The sequence below is a fragment of the Lissotriton vulgaris genome, chromosome 2_1 (genome assembly GCF_964263255.1).
Source record: "Lissotriton vulgaris chromosome 2_1, aLisVul1.2, whole genome shotgun sequence".
Classification (NCBI taxonomy): Eukaryota; Metazoa; Chordata; class Amphibia; order Caudata; family Salamandridae; genus Lissotriton; species Lissotriton vulgaris.
The window spans coordinates 2,106,621,940-2,106,649,316 of record NC_141687.1 but is presented as its reverse complement, the minus strand read 5'-3'; the positions used below and the strand labels follow the sequence as shown (position 1 = coordinate 2,106,649,316).

At 49.1% G+C, this 27,377-nt stretch overlaps 1 protein-coding gene across 5 annotated transcripts in view; it reads left to right on the top strand.

Moving 5' to 3' along the window:
• The window catches only part of ZNF280D (zinc finger protein 280D), a 761,599-nt gene that overhangs the window by 484,241 nt on the left and 249,981 nt on the right, over positions 1-27,377 (top strand). For all 5 annotated transcript variants that reach the window (XM_086958356.1, XM_086958358.1, XM_086958354.1 and 2 more), the window contains one exon: positions 16,932-16,953. In XM_086958356.1, the coding sequence (XP_086814482.1) occupies positions 16,932-16,953 (22 nt within the window). The remainder of the gene's footprint in view (positions 1-16,931; positions 16,954-27,377) is intronic.

Sequence of the window (27,377 nt, the reverse complement as noted above, 5' to 3'; positions counted from 1 at the left end):
GCTAATTTAGCGGCCGTTTCCTGCCGCTAAAGCGGGCATAATGTAACCGCCGTTCCTTGATAAAATAGCCCATAATCTCTGGCCTCATGTGTTTCATTTTAAGGACTTGCTGAACCACACTCTTTCTCGCGGACCCCAGCGTCCCTACACAAACGGGTGACGGGAGAGTAAAGACTAAGGGCAGGGTGCAGAAGGGACCCCAGCGTCCTAAACAAACGGGTGACTGTAGGGTAAACAGTAAGGGCTGAGTGCAGTAGGCCGACGCTCCGTCTCCTCCTCCCTCTCTCCTTGTGACTCTCCCTCCCCTTCTCCCTTACACCCACTCCCACCACCCTTCCTTTTTCACTATCATCCTTTAATTCGGACTACCTTTCTTTACCTCTTCCACATAGCACACATGCTTATGTTTCATTTTTGTCTTGCAGGTTTCCTACACTGCTTTCACTGGAGTCTAACCCACTTTTTTTTTATTATACTGTTTCTTCTATCCGTTACGTTTCTATTTATTTCTGTTTTAATAAAGGTTACTTTTTTTTTCAAATAACTGAGTTTATATGTCTTCTTTTTCTGACAACACTTATATATTATTCAATGTGAAAATCATCTGTTTATAGGAGATTTTAAGGACAAACTTCTCTAATATTAGAGTGCACCTACCAAACCTAATAAAACTGACTATTGGACAAATGAAGCCCGGGTAATTGTACAACTGCAAGAGTTCTGTGAGTGTATCACTTGATAACACCATAAGTACTGCCCGTGTTATTACCGAACAAATAAGGCACTGCCTAGGACTACAGAGGCTTCAGGGACTGCCGAGGCCCACCCTGCATATTTAAATAAAGCCCCGGAGTGTGGCGATCCCCGGACTTCAGTTGGCCTCGAAACCCCCGAACAATTAGTAAACAATACCCAGGAAGGTGGTGGTCCCCTAGGCTGCAAAACATCTCTGTGCCCTTCTATGCCTAATATACATGTGACATTAGGATCCCCAGTCCTACAAAGACCCCGCAATATATTATTTGGATTGGCCACGGAACATTACCCACCTGGGGCCTTATTTAAAAGAAAGGGTGGGACCCCGCTTTTTTATTTGTGTTTTTTTCTCTCCATTTTTACCACCCGCATCCCCTCTATTAAAGCGATACTAGGTTTTCCTCCTCTCGCTTCAAGTAGTCAAACAAGTATTTGCTATCACAGGGTGGAAGCCATGCACCAGCCCTCTAATAGCAAACACAAATGTTCCGCGAATGCACACCCTGGAACATTGTATGCCCTGCGCCTGACATGTCGCCCTCCCGAAGACCATGAATCCTACCAGACGTCTAATGGCAGTTCAATGAGCCGACGGCCCTGGCATGAGTAGAAACAGCTACACAAACAAAATGGGGTCTTCAGCACAACGCAAGGAATTTTGAAATATTGGTGAATGCTGCCCTCTTTTTACCTTCTCCGGCTCGTCGCCAAATTTATGTAGTGAAGAGGCAGACAGCAGTGGATCCAATAAGTAGATTTATTACAGGAAAACAACACCTGAAACAGCCACCAACAGGAGCAGACAGCAAGGAAACCGTCTTCTACAGTATCGTGTACAAACTCTGCAAGGTTCCCCTCATGACAGCCTTACATTCTAACATTACATCAGATTCTAGTAGAATTACATACTAACATTCTACTTTGACTTACATTGGAATTCTACACAGAGCACATGACTTTACAGCAATAAGCTCATGATTTCATCCACGAGTCTTGAGACCGGTAGGGGTAAGTATTTCGCTTCCCACTCTCTATATTGTATAAACGTAAACTAACACTTCTTCCACAGGTATGCTACAGCACCCAGAGCACATCACTTTACAGCAATGAGCTCACAATATAGGCTTACGATTTAATCCCCGAGTATTCACACCAGTAGGGGTGAGTAGTTTGCTTCCCTCTCCCCATACACTATAAACGCATACTAACACTACTTACACACTTATACTACAGCGGCTAGTATCCTACATCACCCAGAGCCCATCACTTTACAGCAATCAGCTCGGTTTAATCCCCGAGGTAGCGTGAGTACTTCGCTTCCCACTTCCAGTATAGTATAAACGCACGGTAGCGGTCAGTAGTTCGCTTCCTAGTCCCTGTATGGTATAAACACCTTCTAACCTTACTTACACGTATACTATAGTGCCCAGAGCCCATCCTTTTACAGCAATCGCCTCTAATTCATCCCCAAGTCTTCAAACCGGTAGGCGTACCTACTTCGCTTCCCGCTTCTGGTATACTATAAACACACAGTAGCGGTCAGTATTTCGCTTCCCACTCCCTGTATGGTATAAATGCCTACTAACACTACTTGCACACACGTATGCAACAAACACCAGACCACATCACTTTACAGCAATGACCTCACGGTTTAGACGCTCGGTTTCATACCCAAGTGTAACACCATATCATATCACCACCATGCCACTCTGAGCAACACCGCACTTTCAGACGGGTAACAGTGATAACTACCTACTGGCGACCACCAGTAGGTAATAAAAAACAAATTAGAATAGTTCCTTCATTCTTTTAGCTTTCAAATCTTCTCTCTATTACTGACTTTCTAATTTTCCATTTAAAAATTTTATTAATATTCAAGTACACAAAGAAGTCAGAAATGTAACGTATTCTTTCAACACACTCTAAAACATTCTACAACACGTGGAGGTTAAAAGTTCATCTTTTTTTTTTTTAAACCTAATATGTTTTTTGCAACATTTTCTTGAACATTTAACGGTACGTGCAGGTTAAAATTTCACGATTGTTTTAAGTTCGAACAGTGCCTTCCAAATGCAAGTAGCAGGTGTGGTTGAGTTGAGCAAATTTTATCCTATAATATGTACTCCACGTGCGAATTGCTTTTTCTTAACCGATCACAAAGATGTTTTTAAGCTAAACGAATGTGCACCCTACTTTTAAAAAATAATGCTTTTTATCTCCCAATCAGGTACCGCTTTTGTATGCAAAAACAAACTAGTTCCCCATCTTTAAACATATCTCTTATTCTATGAAGGACCTGCATGAGCTACAGACCTCTTTCCATACCTTCCAGCCATACCTTCAAAATGCTAGTGTGTATCGTAGGACATAGCTATGTTTTCTGGTGCAAGAGGTATGCAGAACAGAGACGTATTGACTTGCAGGTACATGCATCAAAGGATTTTGCGATCGCAAACGGTGCGAATCGCAAAAATCGGCCGTTTGCGATCACAAAATCTGCTTTTGGAATGCATGAAGGGTGAAGGCCCTCGCAATTTGAGAAATCGCAAATATTTACGAATTCTCAAATTGCGATTGCATTTAAGGAATCGCATTTTGAGATTCCTTAAAGGCAGTGCATGAAACTTGTAAAAATTGCGATTTCGTAATTAGGGGGAGCAAATTACCATGAGGTTGAACCTCATGGTAATTTGCGAAAAGGTTGAAAAATGCACTTTTGTGCATTTTTCAAAGTTTCATGTTGTGCACACACATGCCCTAAGGGCATGTGTGTGCACAACATATGTGCTCAGATTGATTTCCGGGGTGCAACAGGGTGTCCTTTGGACACCCCTGCACCCTTGAAATCGCATTCTCAATTTGCAATTCGCTAATTGCTGATCGAAATTGAGAATGTCTTCCATTCATTCCTATGGGCATAGGAATGAATGGGGAGGTATTCCTTAATTGCGACTCTCAATTTGCGAGTCGCAAATAAGGAATATTAAGAAATCGCATTTTTTTTAGCAATTTCTTGATGCATTGCAGTTTGCAATTCCTTAATTGCGATTCCTTATTTTTCGCAATTAAGTAATCGCAAAATGCAATATTGATGCATGTGCCTGTTGGACCTAGGTTTACAAAATGTGAATATGAAATGGTTTGGACAGAGAGGATTGAAGTGGCAACAATTGTTGCCTGTGGTTAAAACCTGTTTGGATCTCCAACACCCTGACCTCATGAGTGTGCACTGTGGTGGAAACAACCTAGGCACATTGACTGGGGTAGGTTTGGAAGTGTTTATGAAGGACTCCTTTGGACAATTGATGTTACTTTTGCCTCAAACTGTCTTTGTATATTACAATATATGCCAAAGACAGAAGTGGAAATGGTCCAAACAATTTTGTCCTCAGATTGAAAAATCGCGGAAAAAAGTCAACAAAGCTGTCTCTGCACACCTCGAAGACCACAAACTGGGGTCCATATACAACAATAATATATACGTTTTGATATTGTGGATATGTATAGAAGTGATGGAGTACACTTCACAGATCAGGGAAACCGAGTTTTCCTGAATAACTTGAAGCTGTGCATCCGCGTTTATATGTAGCTCCAACTAATGAACACAAGGGCTCTTTTTAGAGCCACCCTATAACTGACAACTTAAGTCCGCTATTTTAGGGCCAGATAACTGCAACTCCCGAACCCTCGCCAAAATGTATTCTCCACACAGCTGTGGCGCAGCAGCCAGATCATCTCACTTTGCAGCACAGAGCTCTCGCTTTGATCCCCGGCTCTACTCACCCATAAGGGTCACTAGTTAGCACTTTACAAATACCGTATTGATTTACCTTCGCACTCCCTATACACCACCACCTAAGCACCATATACAAGTTGAACACGTGTGGCACAGCGCCCAGAGCACATGACTTCACAGCATACCACACAAAATTTAGATTCCCGGTTTCATCCCAGACTCCAGCAGCAGCTCAATTTAAAAGCATGACACTCTAGGCCAGGGGTCTCCAAACCAGTCCTGGAGGGCCGGATCCATGCCAGATTTTTTGGATATCACCATTGCAATACATGTAGTAATTTTAAAAATCTGGCATGGATCCGGCCCTCCAGGACCGGTTTGGAGACCCCTGCTCTAGGCAATACCTCACTTAATATCCGTACCCCACACTTTCAGACCGGTAGGGGTCAGTAGTTCAGCGACTTTACCCCGAGTCCATCAGCATCTCTGCTTACACTCCCAGCGCCATTACACCCGTAGGAGTGAGTAGTTAGCACTTCACAAATACCGAATTGATTTGATACGCACAAATTTACCTTCGCACTCCCTCTATAACGCCTCCTAAGCACCATACACAAGCTACAATGTTCAAAACAAAAGTTCATCCAAGTAGCTATAACTACATGCTGACACTACTTGCACAGATGTGGCACAGCGGCCAGAGCACATGACTTCACAGCATATGACCCACAGATTGGGCTCACGCTTTAATCCCTGCGTCGGGCACCAGCTCAGCTCAGCTCAGCAGCATGAGACTCTAGACAATACCTCACATATTTTCCGTACCCCAGGACTTTCAGACCAGTCCAGGTCAGTAGTTTGTCCTAGTAGTTATTAACACATGCTGACACTACTTCCACAACTGTAATGCAGCGGCTACGCACATGACTTCACAGCATAAGACGCACACTTTGTGTCACACTTTAATCCCCGAGTCCCGCACCAGCTCACCTTACCAGCATCAGACTCTAGGTAATACCTCACTTAATTTCCTTAGGCCAGCACTTTCACCCCGGTAGGGGTGAATACTTCGTTTCGCACCCCCTCTATAGCACACCCTAAACACCCCACAGAGGTTACAGTGCTCCTACCCTTCTCTTTCCCACTTTTTTCCTCTTACTCGCTTCAACGAATCACAAAATGGCTGCCAACACTACCTAGTTGCAACCGCTCGCACCTCTAGCTGCCAATCAGCATCAAGCTTGTGCTCGTAACGAACGCCTCAGCCAATCAGATGGCAGAATTCCCAAATATCGATATCTCTAATTTCGATATTTCTCAAAAACTACTTAACGGATTTACACCAAATCAACATCTCCGTGCCAAATTTGGGGTAATTCCGTTCAACCAGTAGCCTTGTCTAAAGTTTTTTCTCTGCCTCCCCCCTTGACGAATCACCCCCAAACTTTCAACATAGAAGCTGATCTCAACAAAGAATTAGTTTTTAAAATTTCACGAACATTCGTCAATCGGCACCAAAGTTATTGGTTAACTAGAACTACCTACTGGCGACCGCCAGTAGGTAATATATATATATATATATATATATTCACTGAAAAAACCATAGGTTTCACACCAGTTATAGTTAGGTGGAAATTTTACTCGCATAAAACCATTGAAATTCCCACGTTATAGTTAATTGGACTCACTATAACTTGCGCGTGCAATGCACTGCTGATGACGTCACATATTACATCACTAATGACATGGTCAGTGACATCACTCATGACATCACTGATGACATCTCAAATTACATCACTGATGACAACATCCTTGTGACAAAGTGGCAGACCTCCTATCAGCATAAAATAACCTTTGACACACACATTCAAAAATAGAAACTAACATTTTCTTTAAAAAGGAGAAACCAATTACAACAACTTATCTGAAAGAAACACGTTAGTGCTAGATTCCTTACCTTAGAATATCCCCAGGCGTCAGTCTGGATCCGGAAACTTTTGCGTAGCAGTACCCCTGCGCGTCGGTAGGCGTCGTTTGCAGGCGTCCCCTGCGGCTCCGCGTCCGTCGTCGGCGTCGTGCGCCGTGATGACGTCGCTGGAGTATATAGACGCCGCCTCCGCGCGCTGACGTCAGTTCTTCTTTTTTCCGCGCCAGTGGACGCAGATCTGAAGAGCAGTACTCCGGTCTTTGACCAAGTTTTTCGATAGTTTTTTCTCTAATTGTGCCTGATAGGATGCCTGGGTTCAAGCACTGTGATGACTGTGAGCGCACGATGTCGGTCACAGACCATCACCGCCTCTGTCTCCGGTGTCTGGGCCCCGACCACGACGTGGACTCCTGTGTCGACTGCCGGGCCCTCACCAACAAGGCTAGGCGGGAGCGGTCCCGCAAGCTACTGGAGCTCCGGGTGTCGGCCCCACGTCGGGACCGGGAGCGGTCCCGGTCCGGCCGGAGGTCGAGAGAGCGTTCGAGGGAGCGGTCGCGGAGCCGCGCCGAGCGTTCCGGAAGTCGACACCACTCGTCTGGCTCATCAGGTAAGAAGCACAAGAAGTCGGGGCGTCGTCATCGTACCCCCGACTCCCCCCGACGCTCGCGCGATGCGGCCGGGGGCTCGGGTGACCCCAACCCCGCGGCTCCGCGAGAGTCGCCGGCGCGGCCTGCCTCATACCCTCCGGTCCCTGGGCACGGCGCGACGCCTGAGGAGATCGAGGCGTTCCTCATGGCCATGAGGGCGCTCGCTTCTCCGACGGGGCCTACGGCGCCTTCGGGCCCAGTGCTACCGTCTGGGGGCCCTGGCGGTTCGGGTGTCCCTGCCTCGGCGCCGTCGGGTGCTCCGGCCCCGGCGCCGCCGACGGCTCCGACCCCGGCGCCGCAAGGGCCTTCGGGATCGGCGCCGGCTGGTCTTCCGGCCTCCCCGGTGCCGTTACCATCGGGGTTACCCCCGGCGCCGCCCCCGCGCGGCGCTGGTTCTCCGGTGCCGGCTCCGGCCGGCAGCGGGGTTCCGACGCCGGCTCCGGGCGGCGCCGTTCCCCTACCTTCCCCGACGCCAGACGCGGAGCTGGACCGGCGTCGCTCGACGCCGGTCCCGGCGCCGATGGGGCCCATGAACCCAGAGGAGCCGGTCTACATCGTTGACTCCGAATACGGAGAGGATGAAGAGTTCGGTGAAGGTTGGGAGGGGTCCGAGGACCCTCTGTCACGCAAGTGCCAGTATGACCCGGACTGGACAGGTGACTTGGGGGATGCCAGTGGTTTGGACGACTCCCCTAACCCTGGTTTGATCTCTCCTCCAACCGTGGCATCGGTGGAGGGAGCTGCATATTCAGTGGTGCTGATGAGGGCTGCCAAGGCCTTACACCTTGAGCTCCCCGTCGCGGCCGTGAGGCCTAACATCCTCACTGAGGTCTTCAAACCGCAGTCATGCCCACAGGAGCCACTGCTGCCGTTTAATGAAGCCTTGTCAGACGTTCTGTTGGGCACGTGGTCCAGGCCCGCTTCAGGTGCGCCTGTTGATCGGAACGTGGCCAGGCGCCACCGTCCTTGTCCGGACGACCCCAAGTTCCTGTCTACCCACCCCACTCCTGAGAGTCTGGTGATCCAGGCCTCGACCTCCCAGTCCGCATTCCCGTCGGCCCCGCCCGACCGGGAATCCAAGAGGTATGACCAGTTTGGCAAGAAGGTCTTCTCGTCCATTAGTTTGGGCCTGCGGTCTTGCAACACCGCTTGCCTCTTGGGCCGCTACACCCACTCTGTGTGGGATACGGTCGCGGAACTGCTGCCAGAATGCCCCATGGAGGTGCGGGCAAAACTCGGTCAGGCTGTGGCTGAGGGCCGAGATGCAGCGAAATATTCGATACGGTGTGGTCTTGATACGACCGACTCGCTGGGCAGAGCTATGTCAACGACAGTGGCGATTCGTCGCCACGCCTGGCTGAGATCCGCCAACTTTTCGGCTGATGTCCAGAATACATTGATGGACATGCCGTTCGATGGCTGTCACCTGTTCAGTGACAAGGCGGACCACGCGCTGGAACACTTCAAGGACTCCAGGGTCACGGCCAAGTCCTTGGGTCTCTCGACCCAGCGTCAGCAAACGGGTTCGTTTCGTCCCTTTCGTGGCCCACACGTGCTGCCAGCCACGCGCCGCAACAATCCTTTCAACGCGGTGGCGGCCGTGGAAACCGCCGTGGCGGCGGTCGGGGACAACGGCGGGGTCAGACCACACCTCCCCCCGCAGCATCTGCCTCCAAATCCTCCTAGTCCCTGCTTCCGGCCCCATGACGCCAGTGGGTGGCAGGGTTCGCCATCACCACGCTCACTGGCGCACGATCACTTCGGACAGGTGGGTGCTGCAAATCGTCCGAAGGGGCTACTCCCTCCCCTTCGAGACCACTCCTCCAGCCATGCCACCGCAGAACCACCGTGTGTCGGGGGACCACTTGACACTTCTGCAGGAGGAAGTTACGGCCCTCTTGGCCAAGGGGGCCGTCGAGCGCGTTCCTGGGCCAGAAGTAGGACGTGGTTGCTATTCCCACTACTTTCTGGTGCCCAAGAAGGACAAGGGGGGCCTACGTCCTATCTTGGATCTAAGGAACGTCAACGGCTTCCTCCGGAAGGAGAAGTTCAAGATGTTGACGTTAGCTCAGGTCTTGGCTGCTCTAGACCCACAAGACTGGATGGTAGCGTTGGTCTTGCAGGATGCCTATTTTCACATCCCCGTCCTGCCGGCCCACCGGCGTAACCTGCGGTTCACGGTAAGCCTGGAGCACTTTCAGTTTATCGTGCTTCCCTTCGGCCTTACCAGTGCCCCACGGGGGTTCACAAAGGTGATGGCGGTGGTCGCAGCCCATCTGCGCAGGTTGGGGGTTTCAGTCTTCCCCTACCTAGACGACTGGTTGTTGAAGGCGGGCTCGCCCCAAACAGTCGTCCACCACCTTCAGATGACGGCAGACCTCTTGCACGACCTGGGGTTCTCCATCAATGTGCCGAAATCACACCTGTGTCCCTCTCAAAAGCTCCTTTTCATCGGAGCGGTTCTGGACTCGGCGCAGTTTCGGGTTTATCCTCCGGAACGGCGGGTCCGGGATATTCAGGCTTTGATTCCCATCTTTCAGCCGCTATCCCGGGTTTCGGTCAGGTTGACGCTGCGGCTGCTGGGACTGATGGCTTCCTGCATCCTTCTGGTGCATCACGCCCGGTGGCGGATGCGGGCTCTGCAGTGGGACCTGAAGTTTCAGTGGGCCCAGCATCAGGGCAACTTGTCCGACCACGTCTTGATCTCGGAGGGCACTGCGAGACCACTGCAGTGGTGGCTTACGGACCGCGATTGGGTCAGAGGCAGATCCCTCTCTCTTCCCCAACCGGAGCACGTTGTCGTGACGGACGCGTCCCTCCAGGGCTGGGGTGGCCACTTGGGAGAGGCAGAGATCAGAGGCATCTGGTCTCCGGCGGAGTCCCGGCTCCATATCAACCTGTTGGAGCTGCGGGCGATTCGTCTGGCACTGAAGGCATTCCTCCCCTTTGTCAACGGGAGTGTAGTTCAGGTGTTCACCGACAACACCATCGCCATGTGGTACTGCAACAAACAGGGCAGAGTGGGGTCGTGGACCCTTTGCCAGGAGGCTCTGCGCCTCTGGCAATGGCTGGAACGTCAGGGCGTGACTCTGACGGTTCAACACCTGGCAGGTTCCCTGAACGCCAGGGCGGACAAACTCAGCCGTCGGTGCTCGATGGATCACGAATGGCGTCTGAACTCGGACGTGGCGCGAGGCATCTTTCTGCAATGGGGAGAGCCTTGGTTAGATCTATTCGCCACAGAAGAGAACGCGCAATGTCATCAGTTCTGAGCGTTGGAGTTTCCAAGACGGCACTCGCACGGCGACGCCTTTCGGCGCGAGTGGAGTTGCGGTCTGTTATACGCCTTTCCGCCTATACCACTTCTGCCCAGAGTGCTGAAGAAGATCAGGCGCGACCGGGCCCAAGTTATCCTTGTGGCTCCGGACTGGGCTCGAAGGTACTGGTATCCCGAGCTACTCAGCATGTCAGTCGGTCCCCCGATCCGCCTGCCCCTTCAGGAGGACCTTCTGTCGCAGCAGCAGGGGACGATCCTCCACCCGAACCTGTCCAGTCTCCACCTCCATGCTTGGAGATTGAGCGGCGGCAGTTGAGGCCATTTGACTTGCCTCCTGAAGTCTGTGATGTTATTCTGGCAGCCAGGCGTCCCTCCACTAAGTCGGTATACGCCTGTCGGTGGAACAGATTTGTGGCATGGTGCACAGCAAAGGCTGTGGACCCTCTTTCTGCCCCTCTTTCGGAGGTTCTTCTGTTTCTTCTTTCTCTTTCCCAGCAGGGCTCTGCTCTGGGCACTATCAAGGGCTACCTTTCTGCCCTTTCAGCCTTCTTGAGGCTTCCTGATCAGCCTTCTTTGTTCAAATCCCCGATTGTAACTCAATTCTTGAAGGGCATCACTCACATGTTTCCACCTGTTCCGTTTGTGATGCCCCAGTGGGATTTGAACTTGGTTCTGACCTTTCTGATGTGTGCTCCCTTTGAGCCCCTTCATTCTTGTCCTCTCCGTCTCCTGACTTTAAAGACGGCTTTCCTGGTTGCCATCACCTCTGCCAGGAGGGTGAGTGAGCTCCAGGCTCTTTCTATCCAACCTCCTTTCCTGTCCATTCATCCTGACAAGGTGGTTCTGAGGACTAGGCCTTCTTTCCTGCCCAAGGTTGTTTCGGCCTTTCACATCGGGCAGTCCATCACCCTCCCTTCCTTCTTCCCGCCTCCGCATCCTTCAAAGGATGAAGAGCGGCTCCATCGTCTGGACCCAAAACGTGCGCTTTCATTTTACATGGATCGCACTCGCCAGTTCCGGGTGGATGACCAACTGTTTGTTGGCTACGTGAGTGCGAAGAAGGGACGGGCGGTTTGTAAACGTACCATCTCTCGATGGGTCATCCTCTGCATCAAAGCGTGCTACTCTTTGGCTCGGAAGGAGCCTCCTGTTGGGCTGAGAGCCCATTCCACTCGGGCCACGGCGGCTACTACTGCCCTGGGCCGGGGAGTCCCCTTGCAGGACATTTGCCAAGCGGCTACGTGGGCCTCGCTGCACACCTTTGCGAGGCACTACTGCCTGGACAGTCAAGTCCGGAGGGATGGCTTCTTTGGCCGTTCTGTCCTCCAGGACTTTCTGGTGTAGTTTTGTATTGGTTCGCAGACCCACCACCGGGGTTGGTATTGCTGGGGTATGTATTCTAAGGTAAGGAATCTAACACAACGTGTTTCTTTCAGATGAACAAGTTACTTACCTTCGGTAACGATATATCTGTAAGAAACATTAGTGTTAGATTCCTTACCGAACCCACCCATCCTCCCCGTTCTGCGAACTGATACCTAGGGTTAAGGACATCCCTTTCAGGGCCCTAGTGTTACATGGCACCAGTGTTGGTTCTCTCATGGCTCTGCGTCTCCTGGCGCAGAAAAGCTGTGTGCAAAGAACTGACGTCAGCGCGCGGAGGCGGCGTCTATATACTCCAGCGACGTCATCACGGCGCACGACGCCGACGACGGACGCGGAGCCGCAGGGGACGCCTGCAGACGACGCCTACCGACGCGCAGGGGTACTGCTACGCAAAAGTTTCCGGATCCAGACTGACGCCTGGGGATATTCTAAGGTAAGGAATCTAACACTAACTAATGTTTCTTACAGATATATCGTTACCGAAGGTAAGTAACTTGTTCATTAGGTAATTCCAACATCTACATACACATCCACTCATTCACCAACAGTTCTATATAGTCACTCATGCATGTACTTACTCATCATATGTACTCATACACCTATACATCCTGTTACACACTAATACTCATCCATATAGTTACTCACACACAAATTCACACATGCAAATAAACTATCACACGTACTTCTACAAAAACGGAAACATATTTACTCTCTTAAACAATCAATTATAAAAACACATACTCACTAACGCACCCATACACACAATCATCCACCCATACAGTCTTGCACACATGCTGTCTTCAAAATACATACAAATAGTGAGTCACTCATTCATGCATCTGTGCTCTAAGTAATATCCCCCACCGAACCATACAGACACGGATACTGATACTCAAAAAAACAACTAATAACCCATATACACACTCATGTAGCTACTCACCAACCCATGCAGCCACTTATACACAAAGTGAAACACAGATACAGATATTTAAATATTTAAACATTACTCGTTAATATATGTATTCACTAAGATACATTTAATAAGTCAGTTAACCAATCAATTTTACACAAAAAAATCCATTTAGACATTTATTTACCCATTTATTCTTCCATCAACCTTTAGGTATACATATATAAAAAATATTTATTTTTCAGAAAGATACACATTCACTGGATGATGTCATCAGTGATGTCATGAGTGATGTCACTGACCATGTCATGAGTGATGTAATATGTGACGTCATCAGCAGTGCATTGCACGCGCAAGTTATATGGAGTCCAACTAACTATAACGTCGGAATTTCAATGGTTTTATGCGAGTAAAATTTCCACCTAACTATAACTGGTGTGAAACCTATGGTTTTTTCAGTGAATTTAATAGGTTTTTTAAATGCTAATTCCTAACTATAACTGGTGTGAAACCTATGGTTTTTTCAGTGAATATATATATATATATATATATATATATATATATATATATATATATATATATATATATATATATATATAATTTCTATGGCAAAATGAAACCCCTCATGTTGTTCCTTTTCAAATTAAATGTATTAAGTGTTACCACTTTATTCCAATCAAGATGACTTCGGGTGTGCCATACTTTTGTCATAAGTAAGACTGTTAGCGTTCTAGTTGTTCTTTAGAACACTCTGGGACATTCTGTCATTGGGCTAGAGTTGGGCTACATCTGGCTGATATTTGGGCTACATTTGGGCTCTTTTGTCTCTGGTGGCCATCTTGGGAGACTGCATATCAGAATTTTTTTAATGAAATATAAGAGGATTTGAGAAGTCACTCAAAATGTGCCCTAATTTTTTTTCTTCAGCACTAATCATAATTTCTATGGCAAAATGAACCCCCTCATTTTGTTCCTTTGCAAATTAAATGTTTTAAGTGTTAACACTTTATTCCAATCAAGATGACTTCAGGTGTGCCATACTTTTGTCATAAGTAAGACTGTTAGCGCTCTAGTTGTTCTTTAGAACACTCTGGGACATTCTGTCATTGGGCTACATCTAGCTGATATTTGGGCTACATTTGTTTTTTTTGTGTCTGGTGGCCATCTTTGGGCTATATTGGGCTACATTTGGGCTCTAACATATATATAGCCCAATATATATTTTTTCAAAGTTAATTTTCGTAAAAACCACTGGAGCATATATCGTGAGACATAGCAAAGGCACATCGGGCTACCAGTCCCTACAATTCTGCCAAGTTTGGTGGAAATCCATTCAGCCGTTCGGGCTAAAAGTGAGGTTGACCGCCCTATGGAAATTAACATGGGGAAAACACGTTTTGGGACCCCCCTTTTATCTCGGCCCCCGCTTGACGAATCCCCCCCAAACTTTCAGGGAAGGACCGTAGCGCCGCGAGGCAAATTTGAGGACATTTCCAGGCAGATTCCTCAACCGGCGCCAAAGTTATTCCCAATATGGGGGGTCATTATGATTGCGGTTTTTCCGCATCCTCGGGGCCGGCGGAAGCCACCGCCGGCCCCGAGGCTGCGGAAAAACCGCAGCGGACTGACCAAAGACCCACCGCCACATTAGGAAGGCTGGTGGGTCCTGGTTTCCGTCCGCAGCTTTTCCGCTGCGGTCGGCTTACAAACGCGGCGGAAAAGCTCTAATATGGTGACGGTGTCTTCCAGACACCGTCCACCATATTAGGATGGCCTTTAAATTATGCTTTTCCGCGGCGGGTTTTCCGCCGTGGAAAAGCATACGGAACTTCACTGCGGGGGCCCGTTGCGGGCCCCCTAGGTGAAGGGGGGTGGGGGTGCACATGGGGGTACCTATGGTACCCCCCTGCATTTGCATGAAGAAAGCAGCAGGCACCGCGCGGTGCCTGCCTCTTACTGCATGCAAATGCAATGCGTGCATTTTTAACATTGCGGCGGGTGCAGCTTGAAGCTCCACCCGCCGCAATGTTAAAAATAGAGGATGTGACTTGCGTCCTGCTCCGGGGTCGCGGACGGACGCAAGTCCGTCCGCGATCCTAATCGACCCCATAATGTTGAGATTTTGCATTGAAAAAAATCCTAACTAGAACTACCTACTGGCGACCGCCAGTAGGTAATATATTCACTGAAAAAACCATGTATATATATTTGTGTGTGTATATATATATATATATATATGTGTGTGTGTATATATATATATATATATATATATGTGTGTGTATGCCCATACCATAAAGTATACAATACTTCCAAACCCCTACACCTACATATGTATGTACCCATATGTGTAAATATGCAGCCTCAACAACAATTCAAAGACAGGAAAAACAGCCAAGATTACATCAGTTTTACCTGTTTGAAAATAAGCCTCTCATAACTTCTTGTAATAGAGACAATGCACTGTAATGGTTTCATACAAGAATCCTTTATTTTCCAGAAAAAAGGAAGAACAGATAATTGCAGGCAGTTTGGCCCATAGGCTGCATAAGAATATCTGTCATAGTACAGAAAAGAAAACAGGCACCTTGCCTTTTAGGCTTCCAAGATTCCAAACACTTTGCCTTTAAGACCTCCATGGAACACTCCCCTCCCAGCATGCCCCACAGGTGACAGGTCAGTTCTTTTGTTATGGCGTACTGAACTGCTGTAAACCTTGTACTCTGCTCTGCTTTGGGCACAATCAAGGGCTATCTCTCAGCTATTTCCGCCTTCTTATGGTTTCCAGATAGTCCTTCTCTTTTTAAGTCCCCGGTTGCTAACCGTTTCTTCAAAGGCATTACGCATACGTTCCCACGCGTGCCTTTCATAATGCCTCAGTGGGACTTAAATCTTGTCTTGACCTTTTTGATGTGCGCTCCCTTTGAGTCCCTTCATAACTGTCCCTTAGTCTTCTCACTCTCAAGACTGCTTTCCTGGTAGCTATCACCTCTGCCAGTAGCATCCGGACAAAGTGGTTTTAAGGACTCTCCCTTCTTTCTTGCCAAAGGTTGTCATGCCTTCCACATCGGGCAGACTATTGATTTGCCCACCTTCTTTCCGCCTCCGCATCCTTCACGGGGGGAGGAGAGGCTCCACCGTCTGGACCCAAAACTGGCGCTCGCATTCTATCTGCAGTGTACACAACAGTTTGGGGTGGATGACCAGCTCTTTGTTGGATACTTGGGCGCCTAAAAAGGTTGGGCTGTGCACAAGCGGACCATCTCCCGTTCTGTGCATCAAAGCATGTTAATCCTTGGCTAAGAAGGAACCTCCTGTGGGGCTGCATGCCCATTCCACCAGGGCAACTGCAGCCACTACTGCCTTGGGTCTCGGTGTTCCCTTGCAGGACATTTGAAATGCAGCTACGTGGGCCTCGCTGCACACGTTTACCAAGCACTACTGCCTTGACAGTCAAGTCCGGAGAGACTGCTTCTTTAGCCGATCTGTGCTCCGTGACTTTCTGGTGTAATCTTGTTTGCAGACCCACCTCCGGGGTTGGTATTGCTGGGGTATCTATTCTAAGGTAAGGAATCTATCACTAACTGTCTCTTTCAGATGCACAAGTTACTACTTGTGTAATGATATATCTGTTGGAGACATTAGTTAGTGATAGATTCCTTACCGCCCCACCCATCCTCCCCGTTCTGCGAACTGATTACTAGGGTTAAGGTCATCCCTTTTTGGGCCCTAGTTGTATGCACCAATGGTCAGTATCTTGCATGGCTCTGCGTTCCTGGCGTGGAAAGTAGTGTACAGAACTGACGTCCGCGCGCATGGCTGGCACCTAAGTAGTCTCTGTGACGTCATCTCGGCGCTTACGACGCCAGTGACGAACGCGGAGCCGCAGGACGCCACCTACTGATGCGCAGGGGTACTGCTAAGCAAAACTTTCCGGATCCAGTCTGACGCCTGGGGATATTCTAAGGTAAGTAATCTATCACTAACTAGTGTCTCTTACAGATATATCGTTGCACAAGTCGTAATTTGTGCTATAAGTAACTGACTATCCCTTTGTTGTGAATTATCCAGTGCTGAAGTTCAGTTAATTTTAAATACAGGTCCCAGTCTGAAGGGGATTGCTTAAAGCTTGTGAATCAAGAAAACATAGCAATACTAAGGAACATTCTTGATTAAACTAGTGTAATTTCGCCCAGTTACGAACTATGTCAACCTGCATATTATCATTTATTTTGAATTGTATTAAATAAAATATACGTTTCCATTATTTTAATAAGCCTTGCTCTCTTCCCTAGATGCTGGACAAGGATTACAAAAGTAAGTTCAACTCTACTAATGATAATTTAATAGTTAATAATGGCTATGTAAGTATGTAAAGCGTTATGTATTTAGATATGTGTTCTATTGTGTATATCCAGTGTCCAGCCTATGGTCTCTTGGGATGATGCAGTAACCGGCAAGGGCACTGCATCTGCTTTTAACGACGCTTAAAAGAGCATAAGGAAAGAAAGGAACTGTATTTTGGGTTCATGCGTGACAACAGGACTGACCCTTTGTATTGTCCGAAAAGGGGACAGGGCGGTAGCGTAATGACAACAGTTTCCCCTTTCTTCTGTCTCTCTCCCCGATCAGAGCACGCAAAAACGGTATGATAGAGGCACGATTGTTTAAAAACCGGCACCCGCCCTTCACCTGTGCTTTCGTCTGAAGGGGAGTTAGCGCTATTTTGCAGCATAATAAAAGGAAAGTGCAATGGGGTCCATATTTTTTTCTTGCTGCAGTTGGGGTTAAAAAAGAAAGTTACTCCGCTTGAGTGTCCTGGCCGAGCCGTACCGAGCAGAAGAAACCAAGAATGGCTGACACACCTTTAATTTCTCTGGCGTGGCTTGTTTTCTATTATTCTTGTATTTCCACCTTTATCTTCAAGAATAGCGTAAGCGGCGGAAGAGGTAATGCACGCGCGTTTGACAAACACGCTCCTTACGCTAGCAGGGGGGTTACAAAACCTTCATAACAACACTTTCACCTTTTTTTTCCACATTTTTTTACTGGTTCAGTTCCTTTTATATCCTGATGCCCTGGCGCCAATGCTTTCTTGTTAATTAACATGTTTATTTTACTTCCCCAGTAAGTAAACAGACATACTATTCCAATAAATAATGGGTTTTTTTTCTATGTACGTAAGATAAACGCATATTCATTTACTTTTTGTAGTCAATATTTCATTAGAGTGGTATTTATGGGGCACGTGCATTTTCCTTTTTTATATGTAGAGCATTACTCTGTTCCTTCTCCTGCCCTAGCATTCCCATTGTTTACAAAACATGGAATTGACGCTCGGGAGATAAAATGACTTGCCGAGTATCACACGTTTAAGCCAAGTTTGAAAGCCGAATTTAACACTGTAGCGCCTAAGTCAACACTTCATCTGCAAACCTCAGGTCCTTCCACACATGTTCACCGTAAGGAAGGAAATATTGATTTCATTTATTTTCCCAGTCGTTTTTTAGGTCTCGTCTGGCGTTGCAGCACAGTGCTCTCTGCATCTGGGGCAAGAGGGAGGGTTGCAGCACAGGTGGGGGTAGAGGGAGGTAGATGGAGCAGGGGTCCTGGAAGGGTGGACAGGGACAGACCCTGTCAGAGGAGCCAGAGTGAAAAAGCCACCACCACCAAAAACACTACCAACACAAACTATCAACACTACATCCATATGCCTCATACTACTCTCATCCACACTCACAAACCTTCTAGCACACACTGCTCTTATCCTCATCACTCTGTCTTTCTGTATCACACTACTCTTCTCCTTCTCTTACAATCTCCCTCACACTGCTCTTCTTTGCCAAGCTACCTAATTATGCCCAATACTAAGCAAATAATCTTCCCTTCTTTCTACCTCACGCTACTCTTCTACTTCTCACACTCCTTTCAAAACCCATCCTACTACTCTTCTACTCCTCTCTCCTTCCTAATGCCTCATTCTGCTCTCCACACGTTCCTTCCTTCAAAATCATGCTAATCTCCTCCACGCTTTCTTCCTTCCCCCACATACTACTCTCCCACTTCCCTATCTTCTGCCTCATGCTACTCTCCTCACTATACTTCATTAACCCTCATCTACTCTTCTACTCACTCTCTGTCCCAAATCTTAAACACTGCCCTTCTCCTAACGCTATGCGTTAAACTACTACACACATAACAATTCCAATTCAACTAACATGAAGGCACAACATATCACATACAAACACTCAATAAGATATAGCTAAAATACAACACCATTAGCAGAGCAAATAGCTTTAACCTAAACGAAGGCGAGACCTATTGCATTTCAAATGCTTGTCCTACACCAGTGGTCAGCTCTCTTCTAGCTCCGTGCTCTTAGCATGGAAAGTTGCAAAAGTAACACAGGTCAGTGTGCCAGGGTTGCTCCTATACAGGTACTGCACGTCACTTCTGCTGCGGATGACCCCAACGTGGAACAGAACGATGCCACCTACCAGCCCCGCCAGGATACCACTCAAAACTCTTCTGGATCCAGCTGGACGCCCGGAGTTATTCTAAGCTAAGGAATCTGCAGCTAGATAGTTTCTCCTAGGTATGGCGTTACTGAATGTAAGTAACTTGTGCGTTTTAAACTTGTAAAGACAGGCTCTACAATTGTTTTGCTTAGTGTGTAGGACTCCATTGATTTAAGCTTGCATTATGCAATGTTAGTTAAAATAGCAGGGAAATAAACACTAAAACATGTCCCAGCATACTATAAAAAAGGCTAACACACCGCTACAAAATGGGCCCACACACTGAAATGTTAGACCAGCTCATCAGGCACTGCCTGATTGCCTTTTAGGCCAGTTCAACTCTGCCTGCTTATGCAAACTCTGTATTGTGTCTGAGCATCTAGGTCTGTACTGTTCCATCTGCAGCTCTTTCCTTCTGGTCCTTTATTGTAGGCAATTTAGTGGCCCTCTATTATTGAGTTTGCCAGTCTGTCTCAGTAGGCTCTGGCATTTGAAGCCTTGTATTGACCATTCACCCAAGCCGCAAATATGTTCTTCCCATTAGTCCATCCTGACAATCTGGGAAGTGTACATTTGGCTACAAGCAGTTGAGTATCTACAAAAACGAACACGAGCAGGAGCCCACGCTAAGCTGGTACTAGTCCTGATATCTACCACAAGCTACACCTCGTGTGGAAATTGAGTGCTAACAACTTAGAAGGTTTGATCTGTCTCCAGAATAGTAGATGTAAATCTTGCAGCTAGATCCCCCATCTAGCAAAATATATGTTCGAGGCATATGAGCTGCCGAGGAAGCCGCATCTTGGTATCCATAAAATAAAGTCGGTACCGAAATCAGGGACACCTCCTATTCCTGTGACACCCAAAAAGGCCTCGGTATCGATATCTTCGGCACCGAAAGACCATAAGGCCTCGAAACCGAACAAACACCAAAAACCTTCGGATCTGAAGAATATTTTGTACTCAATACTGACATCGAAGCTGAAGGAGCACAAGACCCCTCCTACTGCTCCAGACCCCAAATCAATACCACGATCTGATAGAGACTACTATCCGCAGATACCATAATGTAGAATTATCCCCAGGCTTGAGACTGGATGCGGAACTTTTTTGCCACAGCATCCCTGCGCGCCGGGGGGACGGCATTACTCTACTCCACCCTAGCGTACGTGACGTCCGCGAGGTCACATAAGTCTCACCCCGGCGCGCCTAGGTCAGTTTCTTCCTTTTCCGTGTGCAACGCGGATCCGGATCGTGCTCCTGGCGTGTTTCAGGCCTTTCTCTTTTCCGTTACTGCGTGTTTGTGTGAAAAGTGTGCAAATGCCTTCGGGCTTTAAGACGTGCTTGTCTTGTGCGTGCCAGATGTCGGCGATGGATCCTCACCCCATCTGCATATGGTGTTTGGGGGAGCACCACGATTCCACAGATTGTGAGGCGTGTCAGCAGATGAAAGCGAAGACCCGGCAGGAGCGCCGGATGAAACTCCTTTTGGCACGCATGTCCAGGTCGGCATAGGCGCCGCGTCCGTCACTCGCGGGAGGTTTCAAGAACCGCCACCTCCGTCTTTGACATAGTCCTTCACCCAGGCCGCAAGAGCGTCGCTCACCTGTTGGTAAGTGTTGCAGTTTGTCCCCAAGGACTGGTTCCCGGGCTCTCCGCGAGTGGTGCGGCCTGCGTGTCATCACTCTATTCTCCGTTGCGCGGTGTGGGGGCGACTAGAGCCCAGATGGAGACCTATGCGGCGGCCTTGCAGGCATCGTTGGCTCCTCCTTCTCCTCCTGGGACATCTGCGGATCCCTTGCCGTGTCCGGGGACTTCTGCGGTGTCGCTGGTGGCTCCACCCCGGCACCGACAGGTTCAGAGGATGTGGTGCTGTTGCGATGCGGCCCTTCTGGGTTCCCTACTTCGGACAACGGCGCCTCTGCCTCGCCGCAAACCCCCGCTTTGGTCCCTGTGGTGTCACGGGAGGTCGCCGGGGCTCGGGATAGGTCTCCGAGTCCCCCTCGGTCCTCTGGGCAGGTGGCTGCCGAGTCCGAGGCGACGCTGCTCAGCCGCCGGCGGGTGCTGGCCTTGGCGGCACCACAGGGGCTGGCGAGGGGTCGGGCGTGTCCCCGGGCCCCTCTCGTCCCTCCACGCAGGCGGCTGCCTCATCGGAGGTCGAGTCAATGCCTTTTCGGCACCGTTCCTTCGCCGCCCCGCCTCCGACCAAGTCTCGGTCTCCTGCGCCGTGCTTTGTGGCGGATGTCGTTCCAACATCTCTCTCGGCGCCTGTTGAAGCTGACCTGCCTCTGGTCTCAGACTTTACGGCTTCGGGTCGTTGAGTCATCTTAGGATGCCTCCTCTTCTCCAGAGGTTCGGCGCTTGCTGGTTTCTTCCTCGCCAGAGACTGGCCGCCGTGCCGTGACTTTTTCCTCGACGTAGTCTAAGGACTGCTCATCGCCACGGCAGCGGTCTTTGCCGGAGGCATCGCAGGTTCCCCCTTCCTCCTTTGCAGACATGGCCTGTCCTTCCTCCGGTTGGTCTGGGGGACAGCCGCCTTAGCTTGCAACCGTCGCCCACTGAGGAGCTGCTTTCTCCACCGCTGGGCCCTACGGAGGCGGTTGCTGCCTTCGCTCGCGCTGTTTCCACAGCTGCAGGAATTTTGCGCTTGGGTGATCCAGCTGCCCATTTCACTGCGGATCTTCTTCTGGAGGTCCTCCATCAGGGCGCTGGTGGTAGGGAGCTGTTACTTCCTTTCGAGGCTTCGCTCCATGCTTCTCTTTTGGGTGCTTGGGGCCATCCCTCCACGGGGGACCCGATGCCTAAACACCTTCTGCACCACCACCATCCGGCGCCGCTCTGGTACTGTGTCTCTTTCCCTCCACTCCTCTACCAGTGGCCCTCTTTTGCAGAATGCCTTTCCCTCCCTGCCGTCTATGTTGTCTCCCCTGTCACGGGAGGCCCACGGGCTAGACTTCTGGGGGCGCAATATCTTCACCTCCACCAGTCTGTGGGCCCTTGACGCTCTTTCTGTGTTGGCTAGGGCCACTTCTTGGTTGTGGGATTCGTCGGAGTCCCTTATGTCTGCCGCTTCTCAGGAGAATGTCTGTGTTGATCTGCGGAACCGTGTGTTGGATGGCCGGGAGCTGGCGACAATTATTCTTCCCTCCGGTGTGGACATTTCGGAGGAGCTTGGTCGTACCATGGCTTCTACCGTCGCCCTTCGGCTACATGCCTGGCTTCGGATTAGTGTGTTCCCGGAGAACGTTCGGGAACGGCTGGTGGACATTTCCTTTGGTGCTTTTTTGTTCCACGCCCCTGCGGACTTAGCTATTCAGAGGTTCCTGGCGGGGCTTCGGGCTCCTCCTCCTCCTTCTCCCCCTCAGTTACCTGTGATTTGGTCTGGATTTTAGGAGGTGTTCTTCCGTTGGGCCAGGTCGCCCCAGTTGTGTGTTCTGTGTGATTAATGTGCATTTGAGTCCTTTTGTTAGGACTGTGGTGATGTTGGTTGCTGGTCCGGCCCTTTTTAGGTTTCGCCTGGGGCACGGAGCTTTAGCTCCGCCCCCAGAGAAATCTATTGTTTACTATATGTGCTTCAGGAACGTCCCCCGGCTCCCATTGGCTAGCTCCATAAATGGAGGCTAGCCATTGGGAGCCAGATCTGTCCGTCAAGGCCGGACCAGATTCGGGGGCGTTCCCACAATTTTTTCCCTCTCCACCCACTTCTGATCGTCATTGAGGCGGTGGGTGGGTGTTATTTTTTTTTTTGAGTCGGCCTGTTTTCTTCATTTTGCAAGTGTTTGTTGTTGGAGTTGGCTGCAAGATTCGATTTCCCACGAGGCAATCAGGTAAGGAGCATTTTGTTTATAAATGTGCTGCGCCGTTCCCGCCACCCCCCTCCCGCGGTCGGTGTGCCGTTCCCGCCCTCCCCCCCCCTCGCTGTCCTGTGCCCGTTCCTGCCCCCCTCCCGTTGTCCGTGTCCGTTCCGCCCCCTCCCCATGTGCCCGTTCCCGACCCCCCCTCCCCTTTCACTCTCCGTTGCTTCTTAAAGTGTGGTTACCATGGCGCCACTCTGTTATCCTACCACCGTTTCAAAGCGCTCGGGGATAGAAGGTGGGTGTGCTGCATGAGCACAGTACACATAGTCAGCCAAGGCATTTTATTTACTTGCTTTGCAACTTTGCATAGCGCTGTATTCAGCACGTCTGGCAGCCCCGCTCACTTTCGACTAGGCCGCCTGCCCCTGGTTACCGAGGGCACTTGATACTGTACACTGTCACGCATCAATCATGCCGAAAGCGTGAGTCTGGCCATACATGAGCCTATAACTGCTAACCTCCCACGGTTTTAAAATCTGCCACTAGTAACTGACGAAATATGGTAATTTCGCTGCCGCGCGCAAGGTACTTGTTGGATTGCTGTAAAGCAGAGGGTCATTTTAAGACCCTCTGCACTGCCCACTGCATCTTTTATAATATGGGCATTATTTCTGGCAAATGTATCAGCCCCCTGTGCTAATCACCGTTTCAAGTGTATGAGCTGCTGCGGGGATTGGGATGGAAGTGGGGACTTAAAGTAGAGGGCTTTCAGTGCCTTAGGGATCAAACTTTCCAGTTCTTCATTTGGTTGCATGTGGTGGCACTGACTTCGTTTTGGGAATTAGATCTTAATTTTTTTTCGAGCTTTCACCAATTGCAATAGAGATAAAGGCAGAAAAGGAAGGAAGAAGAGAAAGATATAAAACAGTGCCAGAGGTGAACAGACGCTGAATACGAACACGCACAATGAGATAAAGACAAGTGTAAGGTGGTGGGAGAGAGGCATGAGGTGGAATCTGGACCAGGCTGCCTTGGTGGTCGGCAACCCGGGCATTTGGCTATGAAGGGCTCCTAAGAAAGACTTTGGCAAAAATTTTACTTTTACAAGTTAAGCGCTGGAACCATCCTGCACACTGTAGCCGCAAGGAACGGCTGTCTCTTCTGGAGTGTTCCAAAGACGCTTCTATTCTGCTGATCATCTTTCTGTTTGTGTTGTTTGCTCTTTCTGTGACCCTGGTCGGCTCGTGGAGCCAAGATGCCATGAAGCAATAGTTTAACGCGTTTACTGTCCACATACAAACGTTTTCAATCAAAAATTATTTTTGCGGGTGACATTTCTAAAAGAATGAAGTTTGATTGTTTTCTGCTATCCCTATTGCAGTCAGCTGAGCCTGTTGTCTTCTAGGCGCCAGGACATAGGAGTTTAGGTTACATGTCAGGATAAGATGTGTGAAGAGACCCTCTGAGGCAGCTCCGTGCCACTGTGGCTGGCATTTGAGATACAAACTTGTGATAGGGCCAGTCCCTTGTGGGGACTCTGCACCAGCCCTGCTGCCAGGGTGTCTAGGAACATCACCTATCATACCGCCTCCCCCTTTCGAAGTAGGCCGCTCGCACCGGACCGCTTGGACCATTGCTCAATAAACATGTATTTCGTGAATGCAATAAATTCGAAAAATAATGATTTCTGGCGGTCGGAGAAAGTTAATTCGTGTTGCACAGCAGCCTTTCTTTTCTTAGCCGTGTATAGCTAAAATGGGTAGTGTGTCATCAGGAAATGTCTTTTATTTAGAGCGTAATATGGCGGCAGCAAGAGCTACCAAAAAAAGAAAGCATCACTGTACATGTACGCTGCATGTTTTTAATTATGAACGACCTATATTTTGTTATTTGAGTTCAACATTTCAAAATGATTTGGTAAAGGAAATTAAATTACTTATTGAACTTACAGAACGGAGTCCATTTAAATTGTGAGAGGCCCTTATAGTAACACACTGTTCCTGTTTTCCCTCAAGGTCCTCCATTGTGCCCGCCCCGCTGAACATTATACTCTGTTACCTGTAAAACAGAATCAGTTTGAAGGAATCTCTCCTAGAAGGAGAATTAATCTGGGAGGTTGGATGTGAGAATTCTTGTTGGTTGGACCAGGGGGATGTTTTACGTTTTTGCTAACATGTTAGCAAAGGAAAATGTTTACTTGTCAGATACGTAGCACCATCGTATTTAAAAACGGCAACGAATAAGATGGCTGCAAAATAGGTAGAGCTGATGTAAATTACAAGCTTTGTTAAGAGCGGTCTTATTCAGGGAAGATATTTGTGCTCTAAACTCCCGCAAGCTGAGGTGGCGCAGGGTCTGGTTGTAGGCCCAAAAGATGGGCTTGTGGCCGCGCTGGCAGAGTTTGTGGCCATGAGAGTCGGGCTAGGTGCACAGTCCATGGGAGTACAGCAGCGCTTATAGGACGTAGGAGTCTGACATGGAGTGCAGAGTAGGCGTGCCTGGCTTTCAGCAGGCGATCTGGCCAAGGGTGCAGGCCAAGAAGATTGGCTAGCGAAGTAGCCTGTTAGAGATCGCCTAGGAGGGCACGGGGATTGACTAGCGGCACAGGATGGGGTGCAAGCTGTGAATGTCTGACCTGGGATTCCAGCTGTGGGGTTATAGAGTGGCATGAAGATCAAGATCATGAAGATCAAAAGATATGGCTAGTGGTGCAAGTCAAAAAAGGTGGCAATGGCTGCAGGCGAAGGAGGGTGGTTAGGGGTCGATGGCAAGAGTCTGGCTAGGGGAGAGACAATATTCTCTTTGGCAAGAGTATGTACTTTAAAATTTGTTATTGATGAGGGCCGTGGTAAGTTGTGTAGGGAGCACAGGTTGCTGCTGGGTGTCTGGGGTTGCAGGTCCTAGGAGTCTTACTAGTGGGGTGCAGGCTGGGAACCCACATACATTGCAAGTTATGGCATTTGACATGGGACGCAGACCATGGGAGTGAGGCTGTGAGTGCACAAGGGGAAGTAAGACTTCTGGTGCAGGCCAGAGGAGATGGTATATCAGTTCAGGCTATGTTGCTCTGTCTTCGGGTGCAAGCGGTCGGGGTCTCCCTTGGGCGCTGATTAGCCTAAGAGTCTTGTCACAGGGATATGCAAGGTTTAGGAGGCTGTCTGTGGGTGCAAGCTGAGGGGTTTTGGCTAGAATTGCACGTTCTGCGTGTCTTGATGTGGGGTTCTGACTTTGATGCTGGCTGTGGGTTCTGACTGTGGTGTGGAGCATGCAGTGAGAGTCTGGCTAGCTGGATATGCAGGTTTATGAAGTCTGCCTGTAGGAGGAAACTTTGGCAACTGCTCAAAGTTGTAAACTTTAGGGAGGAAAACCAGCTGCAAAACCTCTATTGTATTGAAGACTGATATTGGATAGAAGCAGGGCTTTCAAGTGGGCTGCTCTCTCCGGATCATAGACCCGGCAGTACTCAAAATGGACAATGAAACGGGTCCCGATTGGGCCCTATGGTCATGTCCTTAACTATGCTGGTAAAAACACTGCTTGATTTCTGAATATAATACATTTTTATGAAAATCCATTTCAGCACTTTAGTCCGGCTTATATTTCATGTTTACCATAATCTTGCCTTCCATAAGTATGTTTGATATTTCCAGGATGTTGGGTTTCTGTATTCTTTTTGTGGAGCACATTTCTCCCTTGTGCAGGGCATAGTTTAAACTGGGTCACCTCTAGGCAGCGGCGGTGCGTCCGTTGGGGCGTTGCCCCTCCAATGCGCACCGCCGCCATCAGGGATCGCCACTGTGCCAAAAATAGTACACATTCGGCATGCAGTTTCTGGCCGGCCGGTCACCGGGCCGGACCAGAAACAATCAGGAAAAGATGGGGGAGGAACATGCGCACTAGCCCCCCCCCCCCCCCCCCCCCCTCCCCCCCACCTCCCTTGGGAAACCGGGGGTTGCCTCATGCCGCAGCCCCCGGCCTCCTAATGGGGCGGCGAGCCACAGTGCGGAAATCATTTTCCGCCACACAAGGTTCAAATGGCACCAGCCGCCACTGCCTCTAGGTGTGTATAATGGGCCACAATTGTGAGATCTGGAGTTGAGGTTGAAGGCACTGGGAGTTTCTCTCAGTGCCTATTATGGGTCAAGAAGTGTTCAGAATACTTGGTCATCTAATCCGTGGCCTCTCTGCAGAGTGCACAGAGCAATGATCATGTATGTTAGTTGCAGTTGTGATTCCATGCAAATGTGTGTGAGGGAGAGACCGTTTTCTATATTTTCACAGGGTGAAAGTAAAAGACAATGCAGTCCTTACAGGATGCATGTCTTAACTTTGACGAGAGATTTTTCCGGCAGTGCATGTGGACTGGTGTGAGCTCGGCGGTGGAGGCCAGCCTGAGTGAGGCATTTCAGACTGTACACAACTCGTG